The sequence below is a fragment of the Dromiciops gliroides genome, chromosome 3 (assembly GCF_019393635.1).
Source record: "Dromiciops gliroides isolate mDroGli1 chromosome 3, mDroGli1.pri, whole genome shotgun sequence".
Classification (NCBI taxonomy): domain Eukaryota; kingdom Metazoa; phylum Chordata; class Mammalia; order Microbiotheria; family Microbiotheriidae; genus Dromiciops; species Dromiciops gliroides.
In genome coordinates, this window is record NC_057863.1 from 28,959,838 (window position 1) to 28,973,638 (window position 13,801).

Sequence of the window (13,801 nt, forward strand, 5' to 3'; positions counted from 1 at the left end):
GGGACTAGAGACTATTCAGTCCTGAGCAATGCAGAGACAACTTTACAAATTATCAGCCAGAGCAAGAGAATCTTAGCACTACTCCCTCCTATGTCTCTGCCCCCAAGGAGAAGAGCCCAGTGGAGTTGTTTTTATGGAGGGTGTGGGATTTTATTGGAGATGGTGCTGAACCTAATGAGGCAGTAGAAAGCAGACAAGCTGGGGAGAGGAGTGATCTGTCTGCCAAGAGCAGGGAGCATGGGAAGTGGTAGACTCAGTCTCAGGTCTACTAAAATTCAAGAGAGAGTGTGTAAGTGTGTGTGTGTGTGTGTGTGTGTGTGTGTCTGGGGGGTATGGGGGGGGGGGGGAGATGCTCCAAGAAGGCTCCAAATAGAAGGGTTTAGAAACAATATCCAGGCCCCAATTTTCAAGAAATCAGAAGAAAGTGGCTATCTCTGCTTTTGCGGGCTGAGCTGCTGGACCTGGTATGCACTTTTTGCATTCAAATTTTGATGATGACGCTGATGTAGTAGACCGCAAGAAATACAGACTAGGAGAAAAAAAACTCAACACATTTATGTGAACCTAAGTTAACACTAGGACCACCAAGCATTTGTTTTTATCCTTAAGGAAAAGAAAATATAGTGGATGAAAATTTTTATTTCAAAGTAAAAATATTTATGTATATACACACATACAATTGTGTGTATATATATATATTCTGTATATTTCAAAGTAAAACTATATGCAAGTGATTTACATATATCATTTATATATCACATACCAAATACATGTATACACATGTGTATATGTACATGTATGTGTACATGCATGCATGTGCATGAATATACATACACACGCACACACATGCAAAAATCAACACAGACAGATCAATCTCTTGAATTGAAGTGTCTGGCCCTTCTAGTGTTGAGTTCTTAGAGCCTGGTACATTGGATACAGCATTGGACTAGTGGTCACTTAAGATGTGGGTTTGAATCCTTCCTTAGACACTCACTGGCTACTCCACACTAGATAAATTACTTCACTCCCTGGGCCTCAGTTTAATAAGGATAATCATCGCTCCTTTACCTCACAGGGCTGAGGTGAGGATCAAATGGGTAGTGAAACATTTTGAAAATTTTAAAGGGCTATAAAAATGTGAGCTATTCTTTTTTATAATTATATCACAGCCACAGTATCCCTAAATAGCAAGAAAAATATGAAGTAACTCAGTGCTTTGGGCCCCTAATGTATACATCATATTACCCACAATAATTTGCACACAAGAAGGTAAGAAAAGGAAATCATCCAGTTACAGAAAAGGAAAAGGAAAAATCACTGATTTTCTGCTTTAAATCCCATCTTTGACACTTATTCCTGTGTGATCTCGGTACGTCAGTTTCCTCATTTGTAAAATAATAACAGGTTGGACCAGAGAGTCTCTAAGGTTCCTTTCAGTTTTACAGCCAGAATCCCAAGGAAAGGTAGGATGACGAAAGGAAATAAGCCAACCCTGCATTTAGAGGTATAACAGACACACAACACAAAAGGTGCCCATGGAATAGCAAAAGGCTAAGAGGACAGGCCAATAGCATGTTGGACGGGAGACTCTTTAGAGGATTTTATGGGAGAACATGGACAAGAATAGCACAGGAAGAAGTGATGGATGAGCTGCAATGGGCACTGGTGAAGGGACTATCAATACAGTGATGAGAACACAGATCCAACAGATAAATATCATGGCACAGACTCAATGCAATGAGTATTTACTGAATATTCTTAATAGGCCCAATACTGTTCTAGACTGTTTGCATTAGGATCCCTATCGTTAAGGAACTCAGTCTTTGGATGAAATAAGTAGGAGGAACACCTTGACCAAAGACAAGGAAACAAATTGTTGGGGATATTAGATATTAGAATTAAGCTATATTCCCTTCGGACCAGAGATTTAAGGGAAAAAAATGTGAGAAGATGGGATCAGATCACAAAGGACTTTGAATAACAAGACTGATCTTGGGAAAAGGAACAGTTAGCCATTATAGGATTTCTGAATAGGTGATTGGCATGATTAAAACAATTGGATAAAAGGGTTTAGAGGATGAGCATCCAGGGACCTTTATGATACCCTTACACTTTATGGCTAATAGGGCCTTCCCTTCTAAGATTACCTTCTGCCTCCGCTGTATGTTTCTTGTGAACACCTATAGTACACAGGATATGAGGGAAAAGGAAAGAGATGGAAGGCAGAAGCGTTTAGAATAACTGAGGACCACTACTGCCAGGATATCAGAGTTCAAAAACAACCTGGCCCCCGAAAACCAGAGAAACAGAGGACTAGCTCCGAAGACTTCCTCAGCTCCAGCTTGGACTTCAGGCAGCAGAAGGCCTGCTGTGAAGGGGTCTCTACGCCATCACATGTCCCAAGTCTTGGGTAGCCTCAGGCGCCTGGAGCCTCATCCTCACATAGGGTATCTCCCGAGTGTGCCTCATCACTTTAGAAAATGGCTCCAAGAAGATACCACTTTTTTATTTTATTTTTTATTTTTCCAGGAGCAAAATCACCCTCTTCTCTCTTCTTTCAGTGCTTAGTATGTACCAGGGACTATGCCAAATACTAGGGATACAAATACAAACAAACCCTCAGTCAGCGTTTTTTTGTTTTTTTGTGAGGCAATTGGGGTTAAGTGACTTGCCCGGGGTCACACAGCTAGTAAGTGTCAAGTGCCTGAGACCAGATTTGAACTCAGGTCCTCCTGACTCTAGGGCCGGTGCTCTATCCACCAAACCACCTAGCTGCCCAACAGCTTACATTTTAATAGGAAAGGCAAGAAATAAAAGTAAGTGGTAGCTAGGGAAGGGTATACTGGACAGGAAAATCAGAGCAGAGACAGGACTAATAGGGCAAGGGCCTTGCCAGGTAAGGTAGCATCAATCTGGTTACTGTTCTCAGAGTTACAGTTGGAAGGTGGACAGAGGACAAGAGAGCACAGCTGTTTACCAGAAGCCACATTTCTTTATCCCATTGGTTCAGAGTCAATAACTACCAAAGCGCAAGCCCCACCCCCAATCTCTCCCAGTACTATAGGAGATCCCCATCCACCTCCACTCTATTCCTTCCAAGTCCCTGAGCTCCTCAGCCCTCCTGTTCCTTTGGGCCCTCTAGACAATCTCTTATCCCCCATTATCAACAATTCCCCCTTTATCTTGAATCTCAGGCTGAGACCACTGTAGCAGTCTCCTAATTTTGAGAACACACTCTCATGGAGGATAGATGCTTTTTAGTTTTTGTGTTTGTGTCATTTCCTATTCATATATTCATATCACACCTATCACAGATATACAATTCACTATAGCCTGGCAATCCAAGATGAGTAAAAAACAAAACAAAACACAAAATTGCTTACTAGATAATTCAATAATAGAGGAATTGGTAATAGACGCTTGAGGACTCCAAACTCTACTATAAGACTAGGACAGAGGTCAAGAAAGAGGGAAAGCTATAAGATAGGCAGTGAAGGGGAATGTTTTAGTACCAGATACATACATTTAGTTTTTCTTATCTCAGCACACACAGAAATACAAAACTTAATGAAGGCATAACTCATGCTTTCAAAGGGCTTACAAGCTAGTGTGGGATGTATGGTGATATATGTCTAGGGTAACTTAGAAGTTTTCTCCTTGAGAAGCTAACTAAAGGACAGACACACCTAAGAAGTAAGGGGATAAGCTGTGCCCAGGACAGAGATTGAGTTTTTCTGTATTTTTTAAAAGAAGAGTTTATACAATTATTTCCTTTTGACTTTGTCTAGTCAAACCACAAATGAAAGATTAAATCTAAACTACATATAACCCTAAGAGTGTATGTTTTGATGAACTTTGCAAGAGCTCTTCCTGGTAGTTCTCTGTTGGCCCCTCTTATTAAAATGGTATTTTTCCAGTGGTAAGCAAAGTCACAATCTACCAAAAACCCATAAACCAGGTGGTCCGCAAGTCAAAATAAATCAATTAAAAATAAAGTAAGAAGCACTGTCCCAGAGTGAGAGCTGACTGAGCTAGCTGCACATGGGCTGCCTAAACACTTTGGCCTAATTTTGAAACGCTGCTTCTGTCGCCTTGCTGTAACTATTACAATATCCCAATTCAGGAGGAAATAACATATTCAATGAAAGCCTAGGCTGTAATTCCACCTAACTCAAAACTTTTTCAAGATATATCTCTCCCCATTCGTTTTCCCACCTTCTGTCCTACAAATCCCACCCCTCAATGCCAGTCTGTATCATGCTACATTGCTCTTTTCTCACTTCCCAAATGAAGCAATAAGGTTGAGAAAGAAAATCAAATCTATTTTCAAAAATCCAATAGTGCAAACAGGAAGAAAGCACCAATTCATTAATTAAGAGCTCAGTCATCAAATTCTGGCAGCAGCTGTTAAGGAGATTTAGCTAGCTGGGCAGAGGGAGGAACTGGGGTCCCTCTTGGTTGGTTGGTTTTTGCTTTCAAAGCCAAATCAGATCCAGAGGGCTGAGGAGGAAACCCACAGTAGAGAGTTTATGAGTGTCCTCACTTAGGTTCAGAATTTTTTTTTTGGGGGGGAGGGGTGGGTGGCGAAGAGGTGGTGGGGAGAGAAAGGGGCCTCAGACTCTACTCTCTCCAGGAGCCCAGCCAAAGAATCCAGGAGCACCTACAACCCTCCCCTTTCCTTCCTCCTCTATCCACCTTTATGAAAATCTATTTCCAAAGCACCAGTTGGACTACTAAGATAAGTTTGGTGCAACCTGATATGTAGAAGCAAGCCGGAAAGAAGCTGGTGACTAATAAATCCCCACCCCTCATACCAACAATAACTCATGGGTCAATTCACCCAGTTAAAAAAGAAAAAAAAAACAGTTAAAAGCCAGAATGCAAAAAGCAAGATCCCTTCTGAGCCCAGCCCAGCTCACAGATGGATGGTGCCTATAGCTACGAAGTTTCTATTTGCTAAAAATACCTTACTTTCTTCTAATTTGGTCACAGCAAACATGCAGGCAATTGGGTGGGTTTAATTTTCTCTTGTGCCTTAATATATATATATATATATATATATATATATATATAATTTAATTAGAAAAAGAATCTAGAAGAACTAAAGTGACCTGAAGGCATTGCTTTAATGTGTTTCCATAACAATCTTCAACAAGATTCAAGCCAACATTTATTAAGTAACTACTTGGCATGAAACCGAAAGCAGGGGAGATGAGGACATTAAACAAAACAGTTCCTGCCCCGGGGGAGCTTATAGTCTACTATACTCAAGGTATAATGGACGTTCAATAGTCAGTCATCAAACTCTTTAACAAGTGTGCCAGGCACTGCCTGAAACACTGAAATTACCAAAAAAAAAAAAAAAAAGAGTGTGTGTGTGTGTGTGTGAGAGAGAGAGAGAGAGAGAGAGAGAGATCCCAGTCTCTGTTCTCAGGGAACCTGTATTCAAATGAGAGACAATGTATAAATATCTAGATACAGATGAGATAAAAAGTTATCTTGTAGGAAAGGCTCTGTGAAAATGTTTCCTATAATCCAAGACTCCTTAGTTTAAAAGTGACAGTAGGTATGAAATAGCTAAAAAGTAACTATAGTATAATACTTTCAAAGTTTCCAAAGGTTAAATGACTCTTTCCCACTAGGACTATTTACCATACATAGTGTTTATTTTGAATCCATAAATTATTTATGTGATTTTGACACTTCCATTAGATATATTGATATACAGAAGCTGAGTGAGTCTATGGTGTGGCTGGGATTGGTATTTGCTGAGGTTGGGGAAATGATCAATTGCACTCTGGGTCCAGAAGAAACATTTTTTAAAATAAGCCCCGAGGGATGCACCAAATGTAACCAGTGAAGGTAAACAAGTCATTAAGTGTCATCCAGCATATACACTATAAACATTCCAAACCTTTCCAATCCATCTACACTGACAAACAGAAGGGAAAGACAAAACAGGAGGCACAATTCACTGTTGATTCAAATTTGCTTAGACCAGGAGATCAGGGCTTAATTTTGAAAATTTCAATTCCTATTTAGATCAACTTCAGTCAACCTTGTGACAATGACCCCTTTCTTCCCCCCTGATTTTTTTTTTTAAACCTCACTGAATGGATCCAAGTAAAAATAAACATCTTGAAAATGCTGGGCCTGTCTGAGAGGGTCTGGATGAACAGTCTGATGAGAATGGCACTGCTCAACTTCTGATTCCCCAATGCACCCAACCTACTATGCTCTCTTTTCAAGGCTCAACTCAAGGTCAATCACCAAACAGGGGGCCCTACTGGATTCTGCCAGATGTTACGTGTTCCCTCTGATTCCTCTGCTTTTAAAAATTTGTATTTCATTTACATATGTGGTGTATTTACCTATCTCTTTATCTATTTAGCTCCTCACTTCTCCAAAGGAGAATGTACGCTCCTACAAGGTCGGCAGGAACTGTTTGGTTTTGGTCTTTGTATACTCCAGAGATAAGGAATTGGAAGAGACCTAAGAGGTCATGCCATTCCAACCTCCTTCATCTGTAAGATGAAGAAACTGAGGCAGAAAGAGTTTAAATAACTTTCTTAAGGTTTGGCAGCTAGAAAAATTCTCAAGTAAGATTTTCACCTTGATTCCTGATTATAAGTTCAGGAACTCTATCCACTATTCTGTGGTACTATAGTAACAAATGCTTGTTGAATTGGGTGGACTGATTAGATTTGGAATTCAACTAGGAGAATAAAAAATGGTGTAATTTTCCCCCAACTCCCAAGATTTCAAGTTAAGCCAATCAGGGTTCAAATCCTGTCCGAGGGGGCGGCTAGGTGGTGCAGTGGATAAAGCACCGGCCCTGGATTCAGGGGTACCTGAGTTCAAATCCGGCCTCAGACACTTACTAGCTGTGTGACCCTGGGCAAGTCGCTTAACCCCCATTGCCCCGCAAAAAAACAAAAAACAAAAAAAAATCCTTAAAAAAAAAAAATCCTGTCCGAGCCACTTCCAAATTGCACGTAGGTCAAGACGCTTCGTGTCTCTGGGCCTCAGTTACCCTATCTGAAAAATGAGGTGCTGGAGCAGATAATCCCTAAGATCCCTTTCAGCTTTAGCTCCTTGCTCATGATTATAATGTAAGGGGCAAAGGATTTCAGGTCCAGGGACAGAGAGGCAAATCTGCTTTCTGTCTACTTCCAATCTGTTTACTCTCTCCGGGAAGCTACCCTCTGGGCCAGAGCCAGATAAGGGGCTTGAACCAACTTGATCTTTAAGGAAGGACCTTTCCAGCTGCAGATCAAGGATCCCATTATAACCCTGACTTAGGGTTATAAAATCAGTCATTAGACCGACTTTGTGGTGACCTACCAATGACACTCCCTGAACCTACTTGAAATGCAGGGAAGCTGGGAGGGATGGGACCCATTGCTTAACAGGTAAAGGGGGGCAGGGAGATAGCCCAGCAACAACAGCCATCACCGTCCTGCCTCAATTCATGCTGATGGTGAAAGGTGCTGCCTCAGTCACCTACACATGCATCAGTGTGTCCTAACTCCGAAGCATAAAGGCAATTTCTGCTGGGAGACTGTGCGCGCCGGTGGTCAGGCTGGGTGTATGTGCCTGTCCCGGCCAGAGTGTGAGAGAGAGTGTGAGAGAGAGTGTGAGAGTGTGAGAGAGAGAGAGGGAGAGAGAGAGAGAGAGAGAGGGAGAGGGAGAGGGAGAGGGGGGAGGGGGAGGGAGAGGGAGAGGGAGAGGGGGAGGGAGAGGGGGAGGGGGAGGGAGAGGGAGAGGAGAGGGAGAGGGAGAGGGAGAGGGAGAGGGAGAGGGAGAGGGAGAGGGAGAGGGAGAGGGAGAGGGAGAGGAGAGGAGAGAGAGAGGGAGAGGGAGAGGGAGAGGGGAGAGGGAGAGGGAGAGGGAGGGGGAGGGGGAGAGGGAGGGAGAGGGAGAGAGAGAGAGAGAGAGAGAGAGAGAGAGAGAGAGAGAGAGAGAGAGAGAGAGAGAGAGTGTGCGCGCGCGCGCGCACGGGATGGGTGGAAGGAGGGAGGGGGGGCATTCCCTGAACGTGCTGCCTCCGGGCCGGCCCCGCTCCGCCCCGGGGGCCCCCCCGGGTACCTTGTAGCTGGGCGGAGAGGGCCTCCTGGTGCTGCTGGTACTTGAGCGCCACCGCCTCAGCTTTGCGCAGCTGGCTCTGCAGCTCGTAGTAGAGCATGGCCCCGTAGAGGACGCCGAACACCACGGTGAGCAGCAGCAGCGTTTGGAAGATCCGTTTCTGTTTTCGGGAGCACATCCCGTTTCCCATAGTCCCTGCCTTGGACCCCCGAGCCTCCTCCTCCTCCTTCTCCTCTGCGCCCCAAGCGCCTCAACAGCTGCGGCCGCCGCAGCAGGAGGGGGCTGCAGCTCCCGGCAGCAGCAGCAGCATTGGGCACGGGTCCGAGAAAAGGGAGGAGGCGCTGTCGATGCAGGACCCCCGGGGCACAGCGGCGCGCGCTCGCTTCAGCCCCCTGGCACTGCTGGACTGGCTGCCATCGACGTCGCCACCGCTACTGCCACGGCCGCTCCAACTCCAACTCCTTAGGGCAGCCGCGGAGCAGCAAACTTTTCCTGAGTGCGCTCTCCCCGAGTGCTGGCGCCCACGCGGGGGCCCTTCGCATGCTTCGGTGCGAGCTGCCCGGGCTCCTTCGGTCCCTCGCCTGGCCCGGCCGAGCTGGCGATCAACCACCGCTTCCCTGCACCCGCGGGATCCGGCCCGCGAGGACTCCTGGCGGGTTGGGCTGGGCTGGCAGGCTTCGGACCGGTCAGGGACCGGACAGGCCGGCTCGGAGCTGGGCTGCTCCGGCTCCGGGCGCTACTTTGTTGCCACCTAAAGGAGGGTGAGAGTAGGACAAAGGGAAGCGAGGCTGGTCCTGGTCCGCTGGCCGGCCCCTTAGCCCGGGCGCATCGCGGCTGGGCTGGGCAGGACTGGGTTGGGCTGGGCTGGGCTGGGCTGGGCTGGGCTGGGCTGGGCTGGGGGGCAAGACGCGCCTGGGCCAGAAGGGGGTGACGGCTGCCGCTTCGACCGCTGCCTTTGGCCGGGCCGTGGCCGCCACAGCCTCCCACTCAACTTACGTGTCACCCACCAGCCCCACTCCTCCGGCCAACGGGATTCCGGGAGGAAGTCCCGCGCGCGGCTCGGCGCTCATTGGGCTGGTCCGAGCGGCCACTCCCTCCCTTTGGGGAGGCAGGGCCCAGCTCCATTGGGCGCCCGCTTTGTCTGTCTGGCCGGAGGGTTCTGGCGGCCCGCCCCCTGCGCTGGCTGGAGGGGGGTTCCCTTGCGTGGGGAGGTGGGGGGCCGGCTAGAGCCTCAGGGTGCCCACGTGGAGGCTGTCCCGGGTGGGAGGAGGAGGAGAAGCAGAAGGGACTTTTAGCTGTCGCTGGGTACGCGGGTGGAACTATGCGCACGTGTGTGACTGTGTGGGGGTGTGATTGTGTGTTTGTTATGTATGCGGTGCAGACGCAGACTTGGACCGCTGGCACGGCGTGTGAGTGTGCGCGTCCCAGGTGTGAGCACATGTGGAAGGGAAGGAGGGGCACGGGGCGTGTGGCAGTCACCCAAGTGCACAGAGGACACGGGATGTAGAATGCAGGGCCCTTTCTCCCCTCTGCACACGGTGTGTAAATGCTGCAGTCACACACGTGGATTGCAGCATCATCTGAACCAGCACCCTCAGATGGGATCTAGAGTGTGGTACACACTTAGGGTTCTATGAAGTACACACGTGTAGGTGTGTGCGTCCACAGATGGAAATATCTGCCTGGGTGAAGTGGGATCGAAATGTCTGCAGTCTAGAGAGGCCCTTGGAGATCAGCCTGTCAGTGGTGAAAGGGAGGGGAAAAAAGAGCCCTTGTTACCCAGGGCTACCCCCCCCCCCGCCCCAATAGAGCAATTTAAAAAAGAAAATTCACAGGCTGAAGTGAGCTTGCATTCCTTTCCTCATATATATTTATTTTATTGGTGGCAAGAACATTTCCAAATTGTATTGTAAAGGCAAGGTGTGTCTGTGTTAGATAAAATACTTGAAACTTATTAGCAAAACTGGGAAACATTCACCACTTCAAAAAGAAAAGCAAATCTGCAGTGCAGGCATATTTTGAGATGTATATTGGGGGTGGGGGTGGGATTGAGGTTATGCATACCTATAAAATGATAATTATGCTTCTGTCCTTGACCTAAATTCTAAGAAAAGTAAGCTATTTCCCAGATGCTTCCTTATTATTAGTGAAATTCATTATATGTCCCATCATTTTAATTACATTCTGGAAGGATTTTACTATTTATCATCAATTGTTTGTAGGGAGCATTAGGAAACTGTTTAGAACATAAAGGCAATTTGCTGTTATTGTTGAGTTGTGTCTGACTCTTTATGACCCCATTTGGAGTTTCTTTGGCAAAGATACTGGAGTGATTTGCCATTTCCTTCTTCAGCTCATTTGACAGATGAGAAAACTAAGGCAAACAGGTTGAGTGACTTACCTAGGGTCACAGGGCTAGTAAGTGTCTGAGGCTGGACTTAAGCTCAGGAAAATGAATCTTCCTGATTCCAAGTTCAATGCTCTATCCAATGTGCCACCTAGCTGCCAAACATTTATTAAGTGTCTGCTTTGTACCAGGCATTGTGCTAAGTACTGGGGATGCAATTAACAAAAAGAAAGGCAGATTTTGCCCTCAAAGAGGTTATAGTCTAAAGAGGGAAGACAACACACAAAAGGAGGAAGTGGGGTAGGGACTGGACTCTAGAGGGTACCTGGTATGGAAGCATTTTGTTCTTTGAAGTCAAAACCACACAGAGCAGTAGATGCAAAGTAGAGTGAGCTAAGAGTCCAGTTTCTACCATTTATAAAGGAAGGTATTGGGAATAATTTAGAGCTCCACACTCTGGCCCTCTAATCAGAAAGGAGAAAAGGTTAAGGAGGCATTGTCAATCAAGTTCATCAAGTTGAGTTAGCAGCATGGAAATTAGATTAGAAGTGGTGAGTTTATTCTGGGAGGGATGGAATTGAAACCAGGCAGATCAGCAGATGCAAAGTGAATTTATGAAGAGAAACTTGTTTCTGCCTTCCATAAAGAAGGCATTGGGGGGCAGCTAGGTGGTGCAGTGGATCGAGCACCAGCCCTGGATTCAGGAAGACCTGAGTTCAAAGCCTCAGACACTTAACAACTAGCTGTGTGACCCTGGGCAAGTCACTTAACAGCAATTGCCTCATGAAGAAGAAGAAGAAGAAGAAGAAGAAGAAGAAGAAGAAGGTGGCATTGGGAGGACTATGTACAAAGCAACATGCTAGCTGCTAGAGATAAAAAGACAAGAGGGGGAGCAGTAATAATTGGAAGGGTCAATCAATTAAGAATAATATATTAAGCCCTATGTACTAGTAATTGAGCCCAGAGTAGGAAGAGCATTCCAGGCATGGAGGCAAACTTGTACAAGAGATGGAATGTGGAAGACCTAGGACAGCATGACCTTTTTGTCTGAAATATATGAGATAATTTGAAAGCATAGGCTGGAAATGGACTGGGTTTTAAAGTACCAATGGATATATTGCATATTTTTCTAGAGACAATAGGCACCCATCGAAGCATCTTTGAACTTTGAGAAGTTTCTTTTAGCAACTGTGCAGAGGAGAGGGTTGAAAAGGGAAGAGACTGGAGGCAGAAAAACTAATCAGGATGCTATTGCAATAGGCTAAGTGAGAAGTGATGAGGTTCTGAACAAGGTCAAAGACTTACTAGAGAAAAAAGAACAAATGAAAGAGATATAAACAGTTAACAAGGTTTTTCAGCTGATTGGATGTGGGACAGGAATCAAAGAGTGAGGGAAAGATTGTGGATGACTTTAAGATTGCAAATATTGGTGTCTGGCAGAATATTGGTACCCTCACCAGAACAGGTGAGGAACCAGACTAGAGGTACGTACCCAAGTTTACCTATCAATTTATGATGAAATCAGAGCTGAAACACCAATCAGCTATATTATATGTTCTATTATACTGTCAGTGGTATTTATGGTTAGTGTGATGTTTAAAATCTAAATTGTTGTCCCCTTAAATCACAACCTTCAGCACCAGTCTAGCCTAGAGTTCCAGCCTGTTCGGGTTCTCCCTAAAGTCCTCCTCCACAAGCCTGCTTTAATCAGGAACACTTTAGCAAACTGTGGAAGCTTTTTATAGGTCTGGAATAGAGGTGGTCCTTACACACTGCTTCAAGCTGATTGGTTGGCATCCTCCAAATCCATTAAGGGCTAGCCAGGTGTGATTACAATCTAGTTAACTTTGAAGTAGGCTAATCAGCAGTCAATCACTCTCACTTGATTCAATCAGTTTAGATTAATCTCTAGGTGGGTCTTTGAGTATCTGCTAAATCCCATTATTTTATCACATTAGAAAAACATTTTTTCATTAACATCGACAAGAATTTATCTGATATTTTAAAATGGCAATTTAATGGTAGAAAATTCTTGTCTTAAATAAGTCTTCTATTGAAAAATAAAGAACTTTAACTCTTTTCTATAAACTTTCCTCATTCCCAGATTCCAATACACCCCAAGATCTCCTTTTATTTGTTTTGTACGTGCATGCATGTATGTATACATACATACATATGATATTTTAAAAGTTTGAGAGAATTTCTGGGTGATTATTTAAGAGGTCAGTGGCACTATCAAATGCTAAAGATCCCTCAGGGCAGTGGGCTCACAGTTTATGTGCCCTTGGAAGAGTGAGTGAGCCTTAGGATAGCAATCAAATCTGATTGGCTAACAATTAATGAAAGAATGAATATTACAATGAGGGGCTGAGAGACTCATATTATGTCACTCTTGGGCAAAGAGACCATCTCTACACCTAGACTACCCCCAGCCTTGGGCAATCTAGACAAATGATCTACCTCCACCCAAACTTGCTTGAGTGGAACACAATGGGCAGAGATTCACCTTATATAAGTTGGTCTAGGTGGGGTAAATTTTTGGCAGAGCTGAGTAAAGTCCTTAAAAGGCTGGGCTTTCAACAAGGAAATAGGACAGGGAAAACTACTGGGATCTCCCCCATGATTGGTTATTAATAATCATTTCTCTCAGTATGCATGTCTATCTATATCTATCTGCCTGTGTTTGTCTAAATATCCATAAAATTACAGATATATAAATATAGATGTAGTTTGTACCTCCTGATAGAATGTAAGTTCTTTGAGGTCAGGAATTGTTTCAATTTTATCTTTGTATCACCAGTGACTAGCACAGAGCCTGACATATGGTAAGCCCATAAGAAATTCCTGTTAATTTTTTAAGCCAGTGCTTCTGATAAAGGCCTCATCTCTAAAATATATAGGGAATTAAATCAAATTTATAAGAATCCAAGTCATTCCCCAATTGAGAAATGGTCAAAGGATATGAACAGGCAGTTTTCTGATGAAGAAACCAAAGCTATCTATTCCCATATGAAAAAATGCTCTAAATCTCTAATGATTAGAAAGATGCAAATTAAAACAACTCTGAGGTACCACCTGACACCTATCAGATTGGCTAAAATGACAAAAAAGGAAGATAATAAATGTTGGAGAGGCTGTGGGAAAATTGGAACACTAATGCATTGTTGGTGGAGCTGTGAGCTGATCCAACCATTCTGGAGAGCAATTTGGAATTATGCCCAAAGGGCGATAAAGCTGTGCATACCCTTTGACCCAGCAATCCCACTTTTAGGTCTTTTGCCCAAAGAAATCATGGAAGGGGGAAAGGGACCCACATGTACAAAAATATTTATAGCTGCTCTTTACGTGGTAGCAAGGAATTGGAAGTTG

The 13,801-nt window shown here is 44.7% G+C and overlaps 1 protein-coding gene across 2 annotated transcripts in view; it reads right to left on the bottom strand.

Annotated features, from left to right (window-relative positions):
* Positions 1 to 9,095, bottom strand: part of GOLIM4 (golgi integral membrane protein 4) — a 99,117-nt gene extending 90,022 nt beyond the window's left edge. For both annotated transcript variants that reach the window (XM_043995637.1, XM_043995636.1), the window contains exon 1: positions 8,089 to 9,095. In XM_043995637.1, the coding sequence (XP_043851572.1) occupies positions 8,089 to 8,275 (187 nt within the window). In that variant the 5' untranslated portion in view covers positions 8,276 to 9,095. The remainder of the gene's footprint in view (positions 1 to 8,088) is intronic.
* Between the last annotated feature and the right edge of the window lie 4,706 nt (positions 9,096 to 13,801).